General features: G+C 34.8%; 1 protein-coding gene across 21 annotated transcripts in view; it reads right to left on the bottom strand.

The window, feature by feature from the left end:
- Window positions 1–13,955, bottom strand: part of fibcd1b (fibrinogen C domain containing 1b) — a 279,505-nt gene that overhangs the window by 75,688 nt on the left and 189,862 nt on the right. For all 21 annotated transcript variants that reach the window (XM_087252582.1, XM_087252581.1, XM_087252580.1 and 18 more), the window contains 2 exon segments: window positions 6,479–6,638; window positions 2,928–3,064 (listed from right to left, as the gene is read on the bottom strand). In XM_087252582.1, the coding sequence (XP_087108708.1) occupies window positions 2,928–3,064; window positions 6,479–6,638 (297 nt within the window).

Here is a 13,955-nt window from a genome sequence, read left to right on the forward strand (position 1 = left end):
GTTAAAACCAAATAATTGCTAAAACTCTAATAATTTTCAAAACTCAAGGCAGCAATTAAGGAGGACGTGTGAAAAAATCTAAATGTATTCCTACTATCGAGGAAGCATCAACACAGAGGTGGGAAGTGTAGCATTTTATAGAAATTTATTATTAAAGTTCAGAGATATAAATTACGGTATCTAAGCAGTTTCTCTATATGAGATGGTGAAAGTAAACATTAATATGAGAATCTTAATAAAGGCATGAACACATTAAGGGTGTTTATTTGCTAAAATTCATATTAAAATCTGTTTTATTTGTATTGTGAAAAGTATCTTTGTAAGGCTTTTGAGCTTACTGAAAAGGAAGAAAAAACTATAAACTGTTGTATGAATGCTGTAATGTTTAAATAATTTTCTGTTAAAAGTCCATAAAGGTCATGCGACCATCAGGAAAAATGCTGCATGTCATTTCTCAAAGGAAGCATTCTCTGTTCTTGAGGTCTCCTGAGTTGATTCTTTCGAGGTAACCTGGCAAGACCAATCTCCATAAGAACAGAAGTCCGCTCTCTTCAAACTTGGAATTGAGAAACAGCCAATGTCTCTTTTGATAGCAGACTGTGTGCCCTTCTGACTGTGCGCTTCTGATTGGTTAACCTGTTTTTATGCTTAAGGCAGATTTATACTTCTGCATCGAGTAATCGCTGTGACCCACGGTGCCAGCCTTCCACATAGTCTTTCATCTATTTTTCTGCATGCAGTTTGTGTTACTGCAATAACACTTCTGAAAGGCTAGCTGAAAATAAGTTTTTATGTTCCTCTGTGTCGAGTTTCTTCCCGGGTGTTTTTTTTTCTTTCTGAATGCTATATTAATGTACAAGTAGCTAAAACCTGCTGATTCAGAGACAGGAACCAGCGAACATGCGAACATGCATCGGCTTTCAGCACCGCCCACACTCGTCACCGCTACCAAGCCAACCAATAACAGAGCTTGCGCTACGCATCATTGCAATGTGTAGTTCCATTTTTTAAGAAGTGAATATCCACATCAGCCACGGCGTGGGCTATGCGACAACGTGAAGGCTGTGCCGGAACATTCACATGATGCAGGGTTATTTCACCTATTTCACCACGTGTTGGTTTGGCATGCGCTTGACAGTCTTCGTAGAATGTTTTTGCATTTTCATGTCCAGATATAATCTCAAAACTGAGGAAAAATGTGCATCCAATCCTGCTTTTGAAGGGCCACTGTCCTGCATATCTAGCTCCTATCCTAATTAAATGCATCTGAACCAGTTAATCATGATTTTGCTATGCATATAGAAGCATCCAGCCAGGTGTGCTGAGAAAGGTTGCAGCTAAATCTGCAGGACAGTGGCCCTTGGGAGAGGGTTTGGACACCCCTGACCTAAATGATTAGAATATTCATTCTTTTTAACCTCTTTAAATTTGTTGTTGGACAAGACTGCAAGTGTATATGAGGTTTTGTATTTGTGCTTTCCAGGAGGAGGTTCGGACTCTTTTAATCAATTAACTGCCTATCCAAGAAAATGAGGATGTTTACGTGGACCATCTTAATGCGATTAGAATGGGATTTTAGCAATATTGAGATTAAACTTTACCTTTAAATAAAATGCACTAATTTGATCTAAATAATGTGATTAAGTTAATAATCGCAGTAAGCATAATCATATTAACAAAGGTAAGTATTCAGGCATGTAAACACCCTAAATACCTTATTTCCGTGCTGCACAGTGTATGTGTGCATGAGGGCAGAGGTATTTGTGCCATCTGTGTGAAGTGATTTAAAGTATTTCCTGCTCTAGTGCATGAAAGGAAAACTCTCCTGGACTCATTCGGTGACCCAAAAGTCACACATACACTACCAGTCAAAAGTTTGGGGTCAGTTTTTTTTCATGTTTTGTTTTAAAGAAAATCATTCTTTTCATCAAGGCGGCATTTATGAAATGAAAAAAATATATAAAATTGTTAAATATTTATTAAAATTGTAAATAATATAATAAATTGTTTTCTTATTGTATGTACTTTCTAATTAAATTATTACTCTAGTCTATTGCTTTTATTACTATTACCGTTAATAATAATATTAATAATATTATTATTAATAATAATTAATATTAGAGTGATTTATGAAGGATTATGTAAAGACTGAAGTAATGAAGCTGAAAATTCATCTTTAAAATCACTGGAACAAATCAATAAATTAAATGATAAACAACTTTTGAACAGTTGTTTTATAGTGCAGTTTTATAGTAGAAAGTGCAGTTTTATACTGAAAGTTTTATAGTAGACTTTCTGAAACGTTCCCTCAACTCCACATTGCAGAACCCTGTTAAATATAACTAGCTGCCACCAGTCTCTGCTCACCCATCCATCCAGCTTAAGTGGCATTTCTATGGTGCTGAAAAAACACATAATACAACCATACAAAATTATATATACTACATTAAATAAATTAAAATAGCGGTCAGTAAGGCCTACTTTAAGTCTATCATTTGTGCTGTGAAGTGAGGCACATGAAAAACTGGTTTAAGAAAAAATAACTGCAAATTTTATATTCAGTGCTCAACATAATTGAGTACACTAAATTTTGAAAATGAATATTTTTTATCCATTTCCCAGTGAATATAGGCAATGGATTTTGGTGCATTTAAACAAAACAGATTCACTGTGTGAAAGGGGCTAATATGTCACAATGTCCCTCTCATGTATTCAGATACTCTCAATATTCAGATTGTTCATCAAATGACATAAGAATCTCTTTTTTTGCAGAAGCCATTCCTTCACATATTATAGTAAATATATATATATATATATAAAAGGCTCACTTGAGGTGGTCTACCACCAATAAAACTGAATAATGCATCAGAAGCTACAAATTACAACAAACTTACACTAGCAAATATGCAAGTGTTCATGTGACTCACCGTCCAGCCACCTCCATCTGTGCTCATATCACAGTAGACCTGAAAGCCGGCAGGGTAATGAGTGGGAAAAACAGAGTAGATGCCATCTTCCCTCTGACCACTAGCATATATATCACTGCAGTCTCGCGGACGAGAGCCTTGAAAAAACAAAAAAGACAGGGAAAGAGTTAAAAACAAAAAACACAAAGACTAGATCACCAAAAGGATGCAGATGTGCAAATAACTAAACTAGGCCAAGGCTGATTTAATGACCAAAGGAATATAGCTCTAGGTTAGCTAACATGATTTTGTGCCAGTTTTTCCAAGGCAGCTGGTGCTTCTCAGTTTACTGGTCTCTGTTCCCAAAAGAGCGATCCTTTTTCCTGATTATAGAAAACACTTTTCCGTTCACTGGCACACGCTTGCATACAAGTGTCTGCTCCATTCAGGAGTTCATTACGAGCCACACCTGTGGATCCTGCAGACACATCAGGGCTATAAAAGTAAAGTGGTAAAATGCTTTCAGACACATTAGGCCTCCTGAGAACACAATTTAAGCACAGACACTTTCCTTCAGCTTCCAGCGACATATCTAATGAGAATTCAGATCAGCGGGGGCACAAAAAGAAGACAACAGTTATGTGCTTTTTTTAAACACAGTTTTCCGTGAAATTGTCTGATGTTCTTCGGATTGAGAACCAATGAGTCAACAGTGGGAGGAGGATCAGAACGCCTCTCATCAGAAACCAAAGTGCTTGTGATTCTGAGCCGGTGATGTCAGGCTACCTGATTTGAATATGAATCTTTCCTCATGGGACAACGGAGCTGATAAAGACAAGCACCTGAGCGAAATATGTCATGTGCCTAATCATTATAAAGCTGCTAGTTATAGCAGTATGCTGTGATGCTGCTCTGAATTCAACCCTTCCACTAGCAGCTTTCCTGAGCTGTAAGGTCAAATGGAGAAAAGTAAAAATGATAATTTCCCGAGTTGCAAAGAATCAGAACAAACTACATGATTTCGTTAGCTCATATGGCCAGTTTTGTGGTCAACAACTCATTTGTGCATGTCTTTAAGAAGAAAATATGGTTTGTCCTATAAGATTATCAGATTAAGCAATACCGAGGCAATGGGCGTGGCTAACATACTTAACTACGCTATTCCAACTGTCAGTTTTGACAACAAACGGAAATGGTGAGCAGTGGTCCGTTCTTTGTACGTGGATTATTCAATTAGCTGGATTTGGTTATTGACAATTGGACACGATCCAGGATCATTTCATTCTTCAAAACTTAAAAATGACTTTGAGGATCGATGGATCTGTCCTTCACAACACACGCAGCGATCTCAGATCAGACATTTTAATCTCTAAAATTTGCAAACTTGTTTGAAGAACCAAACTTTTCTATACTGTTCTAACTTTCCTACAACCCCTTTCCTGATCTTTCTGAATTAAATGCCTACTTTACCCCATCCATTTTGCCTGCAGTAGAAAAAACAAGCTACGCCTACGGTTTGCTCATTTAAAAGTTTCTTAAGGAACTGCGTCACAATAAAAAAATAACGATCATAGCTTTTGGTTCTTGGGGACTTAAGGAGTCTCAGAAAAAGTCACTGAAAAACCATTCAATGTGTAAGAAAGAATTTGCAAAACAGACTGAATCAAAATTAAATATTTAAAAAATAATTCTAAGAAGAAAAATATGTCAGTTAGCCGAATATTGACCCAATGAGGTGAAATCAGGCATGCTTGAAGGAATGGGAAACATAAAAAATGCATTCACTGGACACTTTAATAGTTCCAGGAAATGTGTCTGGAACTTCCTGTTCATGAAATAATAAAAAAACAGAATATTTAAAAAACATTATTAAGCTGCACATTACAACACAACAATTTAAGCTGCACAATACAACTCTCTTTAAAAAAATCTGAGGAATCATGTTTCTCTGGTAATAACTACTGAAAGTTCCAATTTTAAACATACAATACGCTACAATTCAGCATATATAAGTACACCCCTCACAAATCTATCTTTTAAATTCATATTTTTAATAGAAAGCTTTTCAATATTATATTTGCACATATACATTAGATTAGTCAGTACTGAAGCCAAATCTGGAACTTATATAACAAAATAACTTACAATAATGGTTAAAAAATGAGTACACCAAAATTTATGTTAAAAAAATATTAAATAAAAATGTCAAAAATAGTGAAAACAAGAGAAACAATAAATATATACAATTTTGCTGAAATGTTCATTCATTAATTCAATCATTTTCTTGTCGCCTTAGTCCCTTTATTAATCAGGGGTCGCCACAGCGGAATAAACCACCAATTTATCCAGCACGTTTTTACACAGCGGATCCCTTTCCAGCCGCAACCCATCTCTGGGAAACATCCACACACTTATTCATACACACACTCATACACTACGGACAATTTAGCCTACCCAATTCACCTGTACCGCATGTCTTTGGACTGTGGGGGAAACCGGAGCACCCGGAGGAAACCCACGCGAACGCAGGGAGAACATGCAAACTCCACACAGAAACACCAACTAAGCCGAGCCAAGCGACCTTCTTGCTGTGAGGCGACAGCACTACCTAATGCACCACTGCGTCGCCCTGTTGAACTGTTGTAGTTAATTTTTTTTCTTGCAATTTTTAGCAAGAATTTAAATGTATTATCTTTCAGTTTCTAAGGATGTTCTGTGACCAAAATACTATTTTAATAAATATATCTGTTTAATAAATCTGCTTTGTTCAAATGCACCAATATTTCCCATATTCACTGAGAAATGGATATTCATTTTCAAAACGGGGTCTACTCAAATATGCTGAGCACTGTATGTAACAAAATTGTTTATATTTATTGTATAGTTTTGTTTCTATGATAAGTATATATAATACACACAAAAACTAGTATACCCAAAAAAGATTAAATACTAATTTAAATAAGAGGAAAAATCAAGAGAAGCAAAAAAAAAAAAAAAAAAAAAATTTGTTGAAATTTTGTTGGTTGTAATTGTTTCCTAATATATTGCTTGAATTTAATTGTATTAATCTTTCAATTTCTAAATATGACTAAAATATTGTTTTAATAAATATATCTATTTATTTTTTTTTGTTTACATTCACCAAATTACATTGCCTATATTCACTGAGAAATGGATAAAAATATTTGTTTTCAAAATGGGGTGAACTCAACTATGCTGAGCACTGTATATAAATAAATAAACAAATAAAAAATAAATAAATGAATAAATAAATAAATAAATAAATAACTGCATTGATACATACATACTGTACTTACTTGCATACACGCATATATTAATAAAATCTATAATATAATAACAGTTAACAATTTGACACTTTTCACTGTATTTTAATCACCCAATTAATAAATGTTTTTGGGGAAGAACATTTATAATGTAGTAATATAAAAAAACATCTTAACAGCCTTAAACCATTCTATTGGTAGTATAGTGTAGAAAAATGCCCAGTGGACTGAGATAAAACCTTAAAACTGTTAAATAAGTAAGATGTATAGGCAGTACAGATTTCCTACCATTAGCACATCCTTTAAGGCGCACTCCTCTGACTGGCGCCCTCTGCAGGTCAGCCTTCACCCTGGCCTTCAAGCCTCCTGTTTCTTTCTGCATGGCGTTCAGAGCATCACTCACAGAGTTGACAACCTTCACCATGTTAATCTGGCTCTCGGATAACAGCTGAAATACACAAAGAAAAACTCTTACATGAAACAGAACGAACTGAACAGAACAGACATTAGAAATAAAATCAGACTCGCACAATTGATCATTAGCGTTTTATATACTGTACATGAATTTGTCCTTCTACAGAACACAAAATGTACAAGAAAAATAAGTCATACAGGTCTGGTTTGCCACTGATCACATTACAAGAACTGTTTAGTATTTCAGAATAAGTCTATGTTAGGCTCCATTGCCCAAAAATATATCAACCACTGTGGACAACACAGAGTTTTCTCGATGAGATTCAGTTTAGTGCCTTGGACAGCAGAATGTTCAATTATAGCTCTGCAGCACAACAGAAACAATTCCAGTGCCAAGTGCAGATCTGTGTTTGATGGCTTTAACTTATGGGAACACTATAGGTTTATATCCTGGACATATAGAAGGCTCTGAACCATTGAAGCGAACTGCTCATTGTCCAGTGTAAATGAAAAACTGTTGTAGCCCATGAGAAGGCAAAATCAGTCTGGGAGACAGGTTCCATAAGGCCAGCTGTCATTGCAACTCAAATGCTTGACATGCAATAGAGCTGTAAAGGTCTTTGTGCCAGATTTACGGCGTGATTTTCTGCTTGAGGCAGTGAGCTGAACCTACTATTGCTTGTCTACCAAGAAATAAGTAACACACACCGACTTACCTATGGCTGTCTTTCCCCATAAACTACAGAGATGTGACCCATTTTAGATGGGAAACACTGTGTGTTCCCGCGCCTGTGTCAGTGGTTGTGAGGCACATTCAACATAATGAATGAGTGTTCTGTACTCGCCTCGCCTGCAGCTCAACAACGTGCCCTATACAGTGATCTTTAAAGGACACCTGCATTTGAGCAGGACACACACTGTCTATATGTGCTGTAATGGATAAGCTCTGAAAATGAATTACGAAACTATAACAAATCACACAAGCTTTGCCCTCTCTGTCCATGGAAAGTTTTTGCAGAATTTAAAAGGAATGAGACTAGTATCAATCAGAAGGTTTATATAAGCTTTTGAATTTGTGAAATCTTAATATGGGTACTTTTTTACAGATGACCCATGTTTGTGCATAAAAGATCAATACTGGTACCTTATATACTGGTACTATATATCATATTATATTATATTATATTATATTATATTATATTATATTATATTATATTATATTATATTATATTATATTATATTATATTATATTATATTACATTATTATATATTTTTTATTGTTGTTATAACTCAGTTATTGTTGAAAATACAGTAAAACGTTACACTGATGATTTTGTTTTTTAGCATCATTACTTTTAAATCTTTCAGAAAGTATTATAATACACTATTTGACAAAAGTTTGGTAGTCGATCTCAGTTGTTAGAGCAATAAATAATAACTTGACTTCTAGTTGATCATTTGAAAAAGTGGCAGAAGGTAGATTTTTCCTGCATTACAATCTTCACAAATACTGAAGAAGATCTATTGGAACCTGCATGGGCCCGAGATTCTAAAAGAAATCAGTCAAGTTTGGTGAAGGAAAAATCATGGTTTGGGGTTACATTCAGTATGGGGGTGTGCGAGAGATCTGCAGAGTGGATGGCAACATCAACAGCCTGAGGTATCAAGACATTTGTGCTGCCCATTACATTACAAACCACAGAAAAGGGCAAATTCTTCAGCAGGAGACCGCTCCTTCTCATACTTCAACCTCCACATCAAAAGTCCTAAAAGCAAAGAAGGTCAAAGAAGGTCAAGGTGCTCCAGGATTTGCCAGCCCGGTCACCAGACATAAACATTATTGAGCATGTTTGGGGTAAGATGAAGGAGAAAGCAATGAAGATGAATCCCAAGAATCTTGATGAACTTTGGGAGTCCTGCAAGAACGCTTCTTTTGCCATTCAAGATGACTTTATTAATAAGTTATTTGAATCATTGCAGAGATGTAATGTATGGATGCAGTCCTCCAAGCTCATGGCAGTCAGACACAATATTAATTATTTTTCCACCGCACCAAGACTTTATATTCTATACTGTACATTATTTCTGTTAAGCGACAAGACTTTCGTCTAAGCAGTCAGACCTTACAGTCCTAATTAAATAATTGAAAATTAAGCCATGATCATATTTTATTTTGTAAAATAAACACAATTTAGAGGCCTTTGCCTTCATATAAGCCACTTTTGATATCAAGTGATCTAGGAGTCAAGTTATTATTTGTTGTTTCTAAAACTTAGATAGGCGACAAGTCTTTTGTCAGGTAGTGTACATTGATTTGCTGCTCAAAAAACATTTATTTTTTCCAATGTTATTTTTATCAACAATTTTAATACAATCTGTTCTGCTGTTTTTTTTAATGTTATTTAATGTATTTGATTAATTTTATGCATCCTTGGTAAATAAAAATGGTAGTAAATAAATAAATAAAAAAAACTTTTGAATCTTTTGAATGGTATAATTGCTCACATTTATAAGAAATACATAAAATGTCAAAGTTATTAAAAGTTCCCTACTTATATACCTAATAGTCTACCTGGCCGATTTGGCCTCTTAATGAATGCAAACATTAACCAAAAATCTACTTCAGTCTTGTGAATTCACAGGTTTTGCTTCCTTTCAAGAGACTGGGAAACAGACATTCCCATTACTAATACACTAAACCACACTGAAAGACATTCTCTGGGACCCTTGACTATTAACGCACTGAACCCCTCAGATCATGGTTGATTTGACACCTAAAGTACTAACACATGACACAAACAGACACACATGCTAGCGCACTGTCAGTGTAACGCCTATAGGAGGTAACCTTTAGCTTGAGGGATTTTTCAGGGTTATATCAGTGAGATGGTTGTAAGACTGAGATGATTGACAGCGCAGAATTACTTTCTTTAATGGCAGGGTGTAAACGGAACAGGCGCTGAAGCTAAAATGCCACTCGAACTAAAAACAGATTCACACAGAGCTCAACGCTTTCATTGCTCGCCACTATTTCTCACTTTTATAGGTGATGGCATTTACTCTTGAAGGTTTGAGCGGGAGGAAGAGTATACGGTTTGTGTGTACACTTCTTGCCGCTTCATGGAGCAAATGTGCTAAAATGCCATCGTGTGTGACCTGTAATCTTACCTCAGAGCTTGCTTCACCACAAATTAGACATTAAACTGGCATTACAGTTTTAACACAGAATGAAGTTTAAGCTGTGACAAGGGAACTGTCTGTGTTTCATTTTTCTGGCAAAGGGAGATAATTACAGGTATAAGTGCTCTTAATTAATAAGGTCTGATGAATTCGGGGATGACATTTTTAAATGGTTTCTACAGTAACGGCATAGCCCTGCCTCTTCGTCTTCACTCTTAGGTTGCGGTTCAAGCCTGTGCTCAGTGTTGCTCTCTGTGCTCCTTTCCATATTTCACAAATCCAACTATTCATTCAAACTGTATCAAAGTTAAACCAAAATAAAGAAAAATAGAGTATGAAACAGAAAGACGCCTCAGACACACTTGCGCACACACAAACACAGGTCACCATTGCGCTCTAAAAGTCATCAGAAAACGGAGGATTATTTTCTATTCAGTGGGGATTTTGCTAACACTTTTTTTCTGTCGCACAGGTGTTTGGTAGTGATAAACAACTCTCTTTCACTCCTGCCTGCTGTGTGTGTTTGTCCACGTGTGTGCATGTGTTTGTGTGTGTGTGTTTCTTTGACAGATTTGGTGTGTAGGAGCTTGTCAGTAGCTAGTGGTTAGAGAGAGATGGTGTTAATCCTAAACCTTAAGTCTTCGTAATTCAGATTAAAGTCAGGCTTTAACTCGTTGGTAATTCACTTAACACAGGAAAACAGACGGCATCTGCTGTTCCCCAACCCTGAAACTGAACTCTATAGAGGATACAGCCGTTGCCATCTAGTGTATCAATGTCCTTTTATCAGCATTTTCTGTCCTCAGCTGGCAAGAACACAATGTATGCAACTATAACACTAGAAACATGCATAATGCAGTCGGAGCACAATATGGGATAGACGAAGCCAGTGTGGAAGCCAGCACACTCATAAAATGCCCTGGAGCAGCAGAAAATCCTACCTATAAAGAGGCATGCGGGACATGGAAATTACAATATATTGAAAATAAACAATCGCATGGAAGCAAATAAAGGTGTCTTACACAAAGTAAATTCTACTCGCAGAACAGCAAGTGTCGAGAAGACACAATGCTGCAAAAGGCTTAAACACAATATAAAGCTCAGCCTTTATAACTTCATGTTAATGAAAAGGTGCATTTTTATACTTTGCCATTGTCATAATGGAGTAAACATTTAATAATTTAACGTTCTAAAGTAAACTTTGGATCACACTTTAGAATAACTTAACAATATGAATCATTTATTTAGCATTAGCAAATAGTTCATTCGTTATTTGTTAACCATTAACTCTACATTAATAGATGTTAGTAAGCAGTTAATAAACACAGATACAGATGCTGTATTCTTGACTTATAAGCACATTTTAATGTGCTTATAGTTGTATTTTCATACTTTATTACTTATTAATTGTTCACTACTAAATTCCGAATTCCATTATTTACAAACCATTTGTATTTAAGAGTAGTTGGTGGCTTTTAGAATCATTGAGAATGAGTTAGTAAATGATTAATAAACAATTCAAATCAGCCTTTATGTATTTTATTATTCAGGCAATAGTAATAGTTACTATGTATGTTAATAAATGCTTTATTAAGTCAACTTCATACAGTTGTCTGACCTTATCTAAAGTGAGGACTATTTATGCTTTGTAAATCCCTTATAAATTACATTTAAGGGCTCAATATCAATTGAAACAATAATTGTTTGCAATCTTATCTAAAAAAATTATTAATAAAGTACTGTAAACTTTAAACATTGCCGAATAACAGGGGTGTCAAAATACAATTAGCAATAAATACAATGAAATAAAATTGGATAAAACAACAACAATATAATAATTTAACAATATAGTATGATGAAAAATTTTAATGTTATTTAGCGAAGTTTAAACTGTACTGTATTTTATTTTACATGAAATTTCATAGGTTTATTTTTCATTTAATAGTTTTATTTGTGTATTTTCAAATGAATAGAAATTAATAAAGTCATTTATTTATTTTTTTCCTCTGTAGAATGTAACTGAGCCTTTAATTGTCATTTATAAGGGATTTATAAAGCATAAATAGTCCTCATTATAGAGTAGGTCACAAAACTGGATGAAGTTGACTTAAAAAAAGCATTTTTTAGCATATATAGTAACCAATAATATATGCCTGAATAATAAGAAATATGAATGTCAATTTGAATATTAATCATTTACTTACGCATTGTGAATGATCTTAAAATAGCACCAACTATTCTTAAATAACTGGTTCGTAAATAATGCAATACTTCATTTAGGAATAAAAAATAATAATTAACAAAGTATAAAAATACAATTGTAACAGAGGCCAGCTAGTGAAGAGCTATGAAGGTAAACATCACTCTGACCTCTAAAGGTGTTCTAGTGACAGACGCTAGAGGCCATGGCTTTTAGTCTCTTTGTTAGGGCAACCAACTCCCAAACAAAGAATCGCCGGTTCGATCCCAGCAAAGACCGGGTTGGGTGCAGTAGAACCGGTGGGTTACACATTAAGTGAAGAGTACAGCAATTGTGGTTGCAGTTAAAAACTGCTTCCTAACGTCTTTTAATGTAGAGTTAATGCTTAACACATAATAAGTTCATTTGCTATTCCTTAATAAATGATTTATAGTGTGTAGTCATTATAAAGTGTTAACAAAATTGGTTTAAACTATGATCTCATCTGATTATGTTCTTGTTCATGTATGAGACTGTCTCTGATTTGTATCACATAATAACAGCAATATAACGCATCACACGTGTTGTCTTTGTCCCGAATACCTAAAGTGTAAATTTTATATAGTAATGTCTAACATTTTAGACACATTTTTATATTTTATGACATTTTAGATTGTCTGTTTTTGAAAGCTTTGCACAAAAAAGTTATTGTTAGATAGCGCTTTATTTCTGAATGACTTCATGTTTTAAAACAATCTGGTAAACAAGTTATTCAATGACACATTTACTCACCCTTAACCTTGTATAACTTTATTTGTCTAACTGTATTTATTTCTAAAGCAATTCTAAATCAGTAAAAGCTTTAATTATTACGATTTACATTTACTTTTGAGTGTACTGTGTAATTAATTAGAATGTGTTATTAATTAGAATGGCAGTTTAATCTGCTGTGGCGACTTCTGATGAATAGAGACTAAGCCGAAGGAAAATGAATGAATGAATGTACATTAATTAGAATTGCTTAACAGCCGGGATTTAAATCTAAAATATAAATTCTTAATGTATTAATATTCACATATGAAACAAAGATTTTATAAAAAACTGTTCAAAAACAAACCAATAATCAAAAACCAAATTAATAAACAAACTATACATTCCTTCATTTTCCTTCGGCTTAGTCTCTTTTTAAATAAGGGGTCGCCACAGTGGAATAATCAGCCAACTTATCCAGCATATGTTTTACACAGCGGACGCCTTCCAGCTGCAACCCAACACTGGGAAACACCCATACACACTTTCTCACACATACACTATGGCCAATTTAGCTTATTCAGTTCACCTATAGTCTTTGGACTGTGGGGGAAGCTGGAGCACCCAGAGAAAACTCAAGCAAATGGGGAGAACACGCAAGCTTTGAACTGAGCTGGGGCTTGAACCAGCATCCTTCTTGCTGTGAGGTGATCGTGCTACCCATTGTGGCACCATGACGCTCGTAAACAACTTATTTGAAACATAAATTTCAGAAATATACAGTTAAAATACCAAATAATAAGCAAAAATCGAATTAATAACCAAATAAAATAAATAAATAGCTATCGCATACAAAAAAGTATTACTTCTACAGTTTTTCCAAGTGTGCTCTGATAGTATGTCATATTAAATGTCAAATACTAATTTCATAACATTTTTGCATGTCACCTCTATACAGCATGCAAATGTGGCATCTTAGGATTTAAATATGGTGGTATATTTGTTATTTATTATTTGTAATTTGCAGCTTTTATGCATTCTGTGCACTGTAAATCCGGCATACAGTATAAACTGATGGATAGCTTGATTGAAACAACACATCTGATGCAGGGACAATTTCAGTGAGCATTTATCTCCATTACTTACGTTCAGATTTCAAACCGACAGGCTATGGTGATAAACAGCTTCCAGTGGGTCTCAATTGATGACAAAAGCATTTTGCAAATGAGCCACGGTTTGAAA

The sequence above is a fragment of the Danio rerio genome, chromosome 5 (assembly GCF_052040795.2).
Source record: "Danio rerio strain M-AB ecotype USA chromosome 5, GRCz13ab, whole genome shotgun sequence".
Lineage (NCBI taxonomy): Eukaryota > Metazoa > Chordata > Actinopteri > Cypriniformes > Danionidae > Danio > Danio rerio.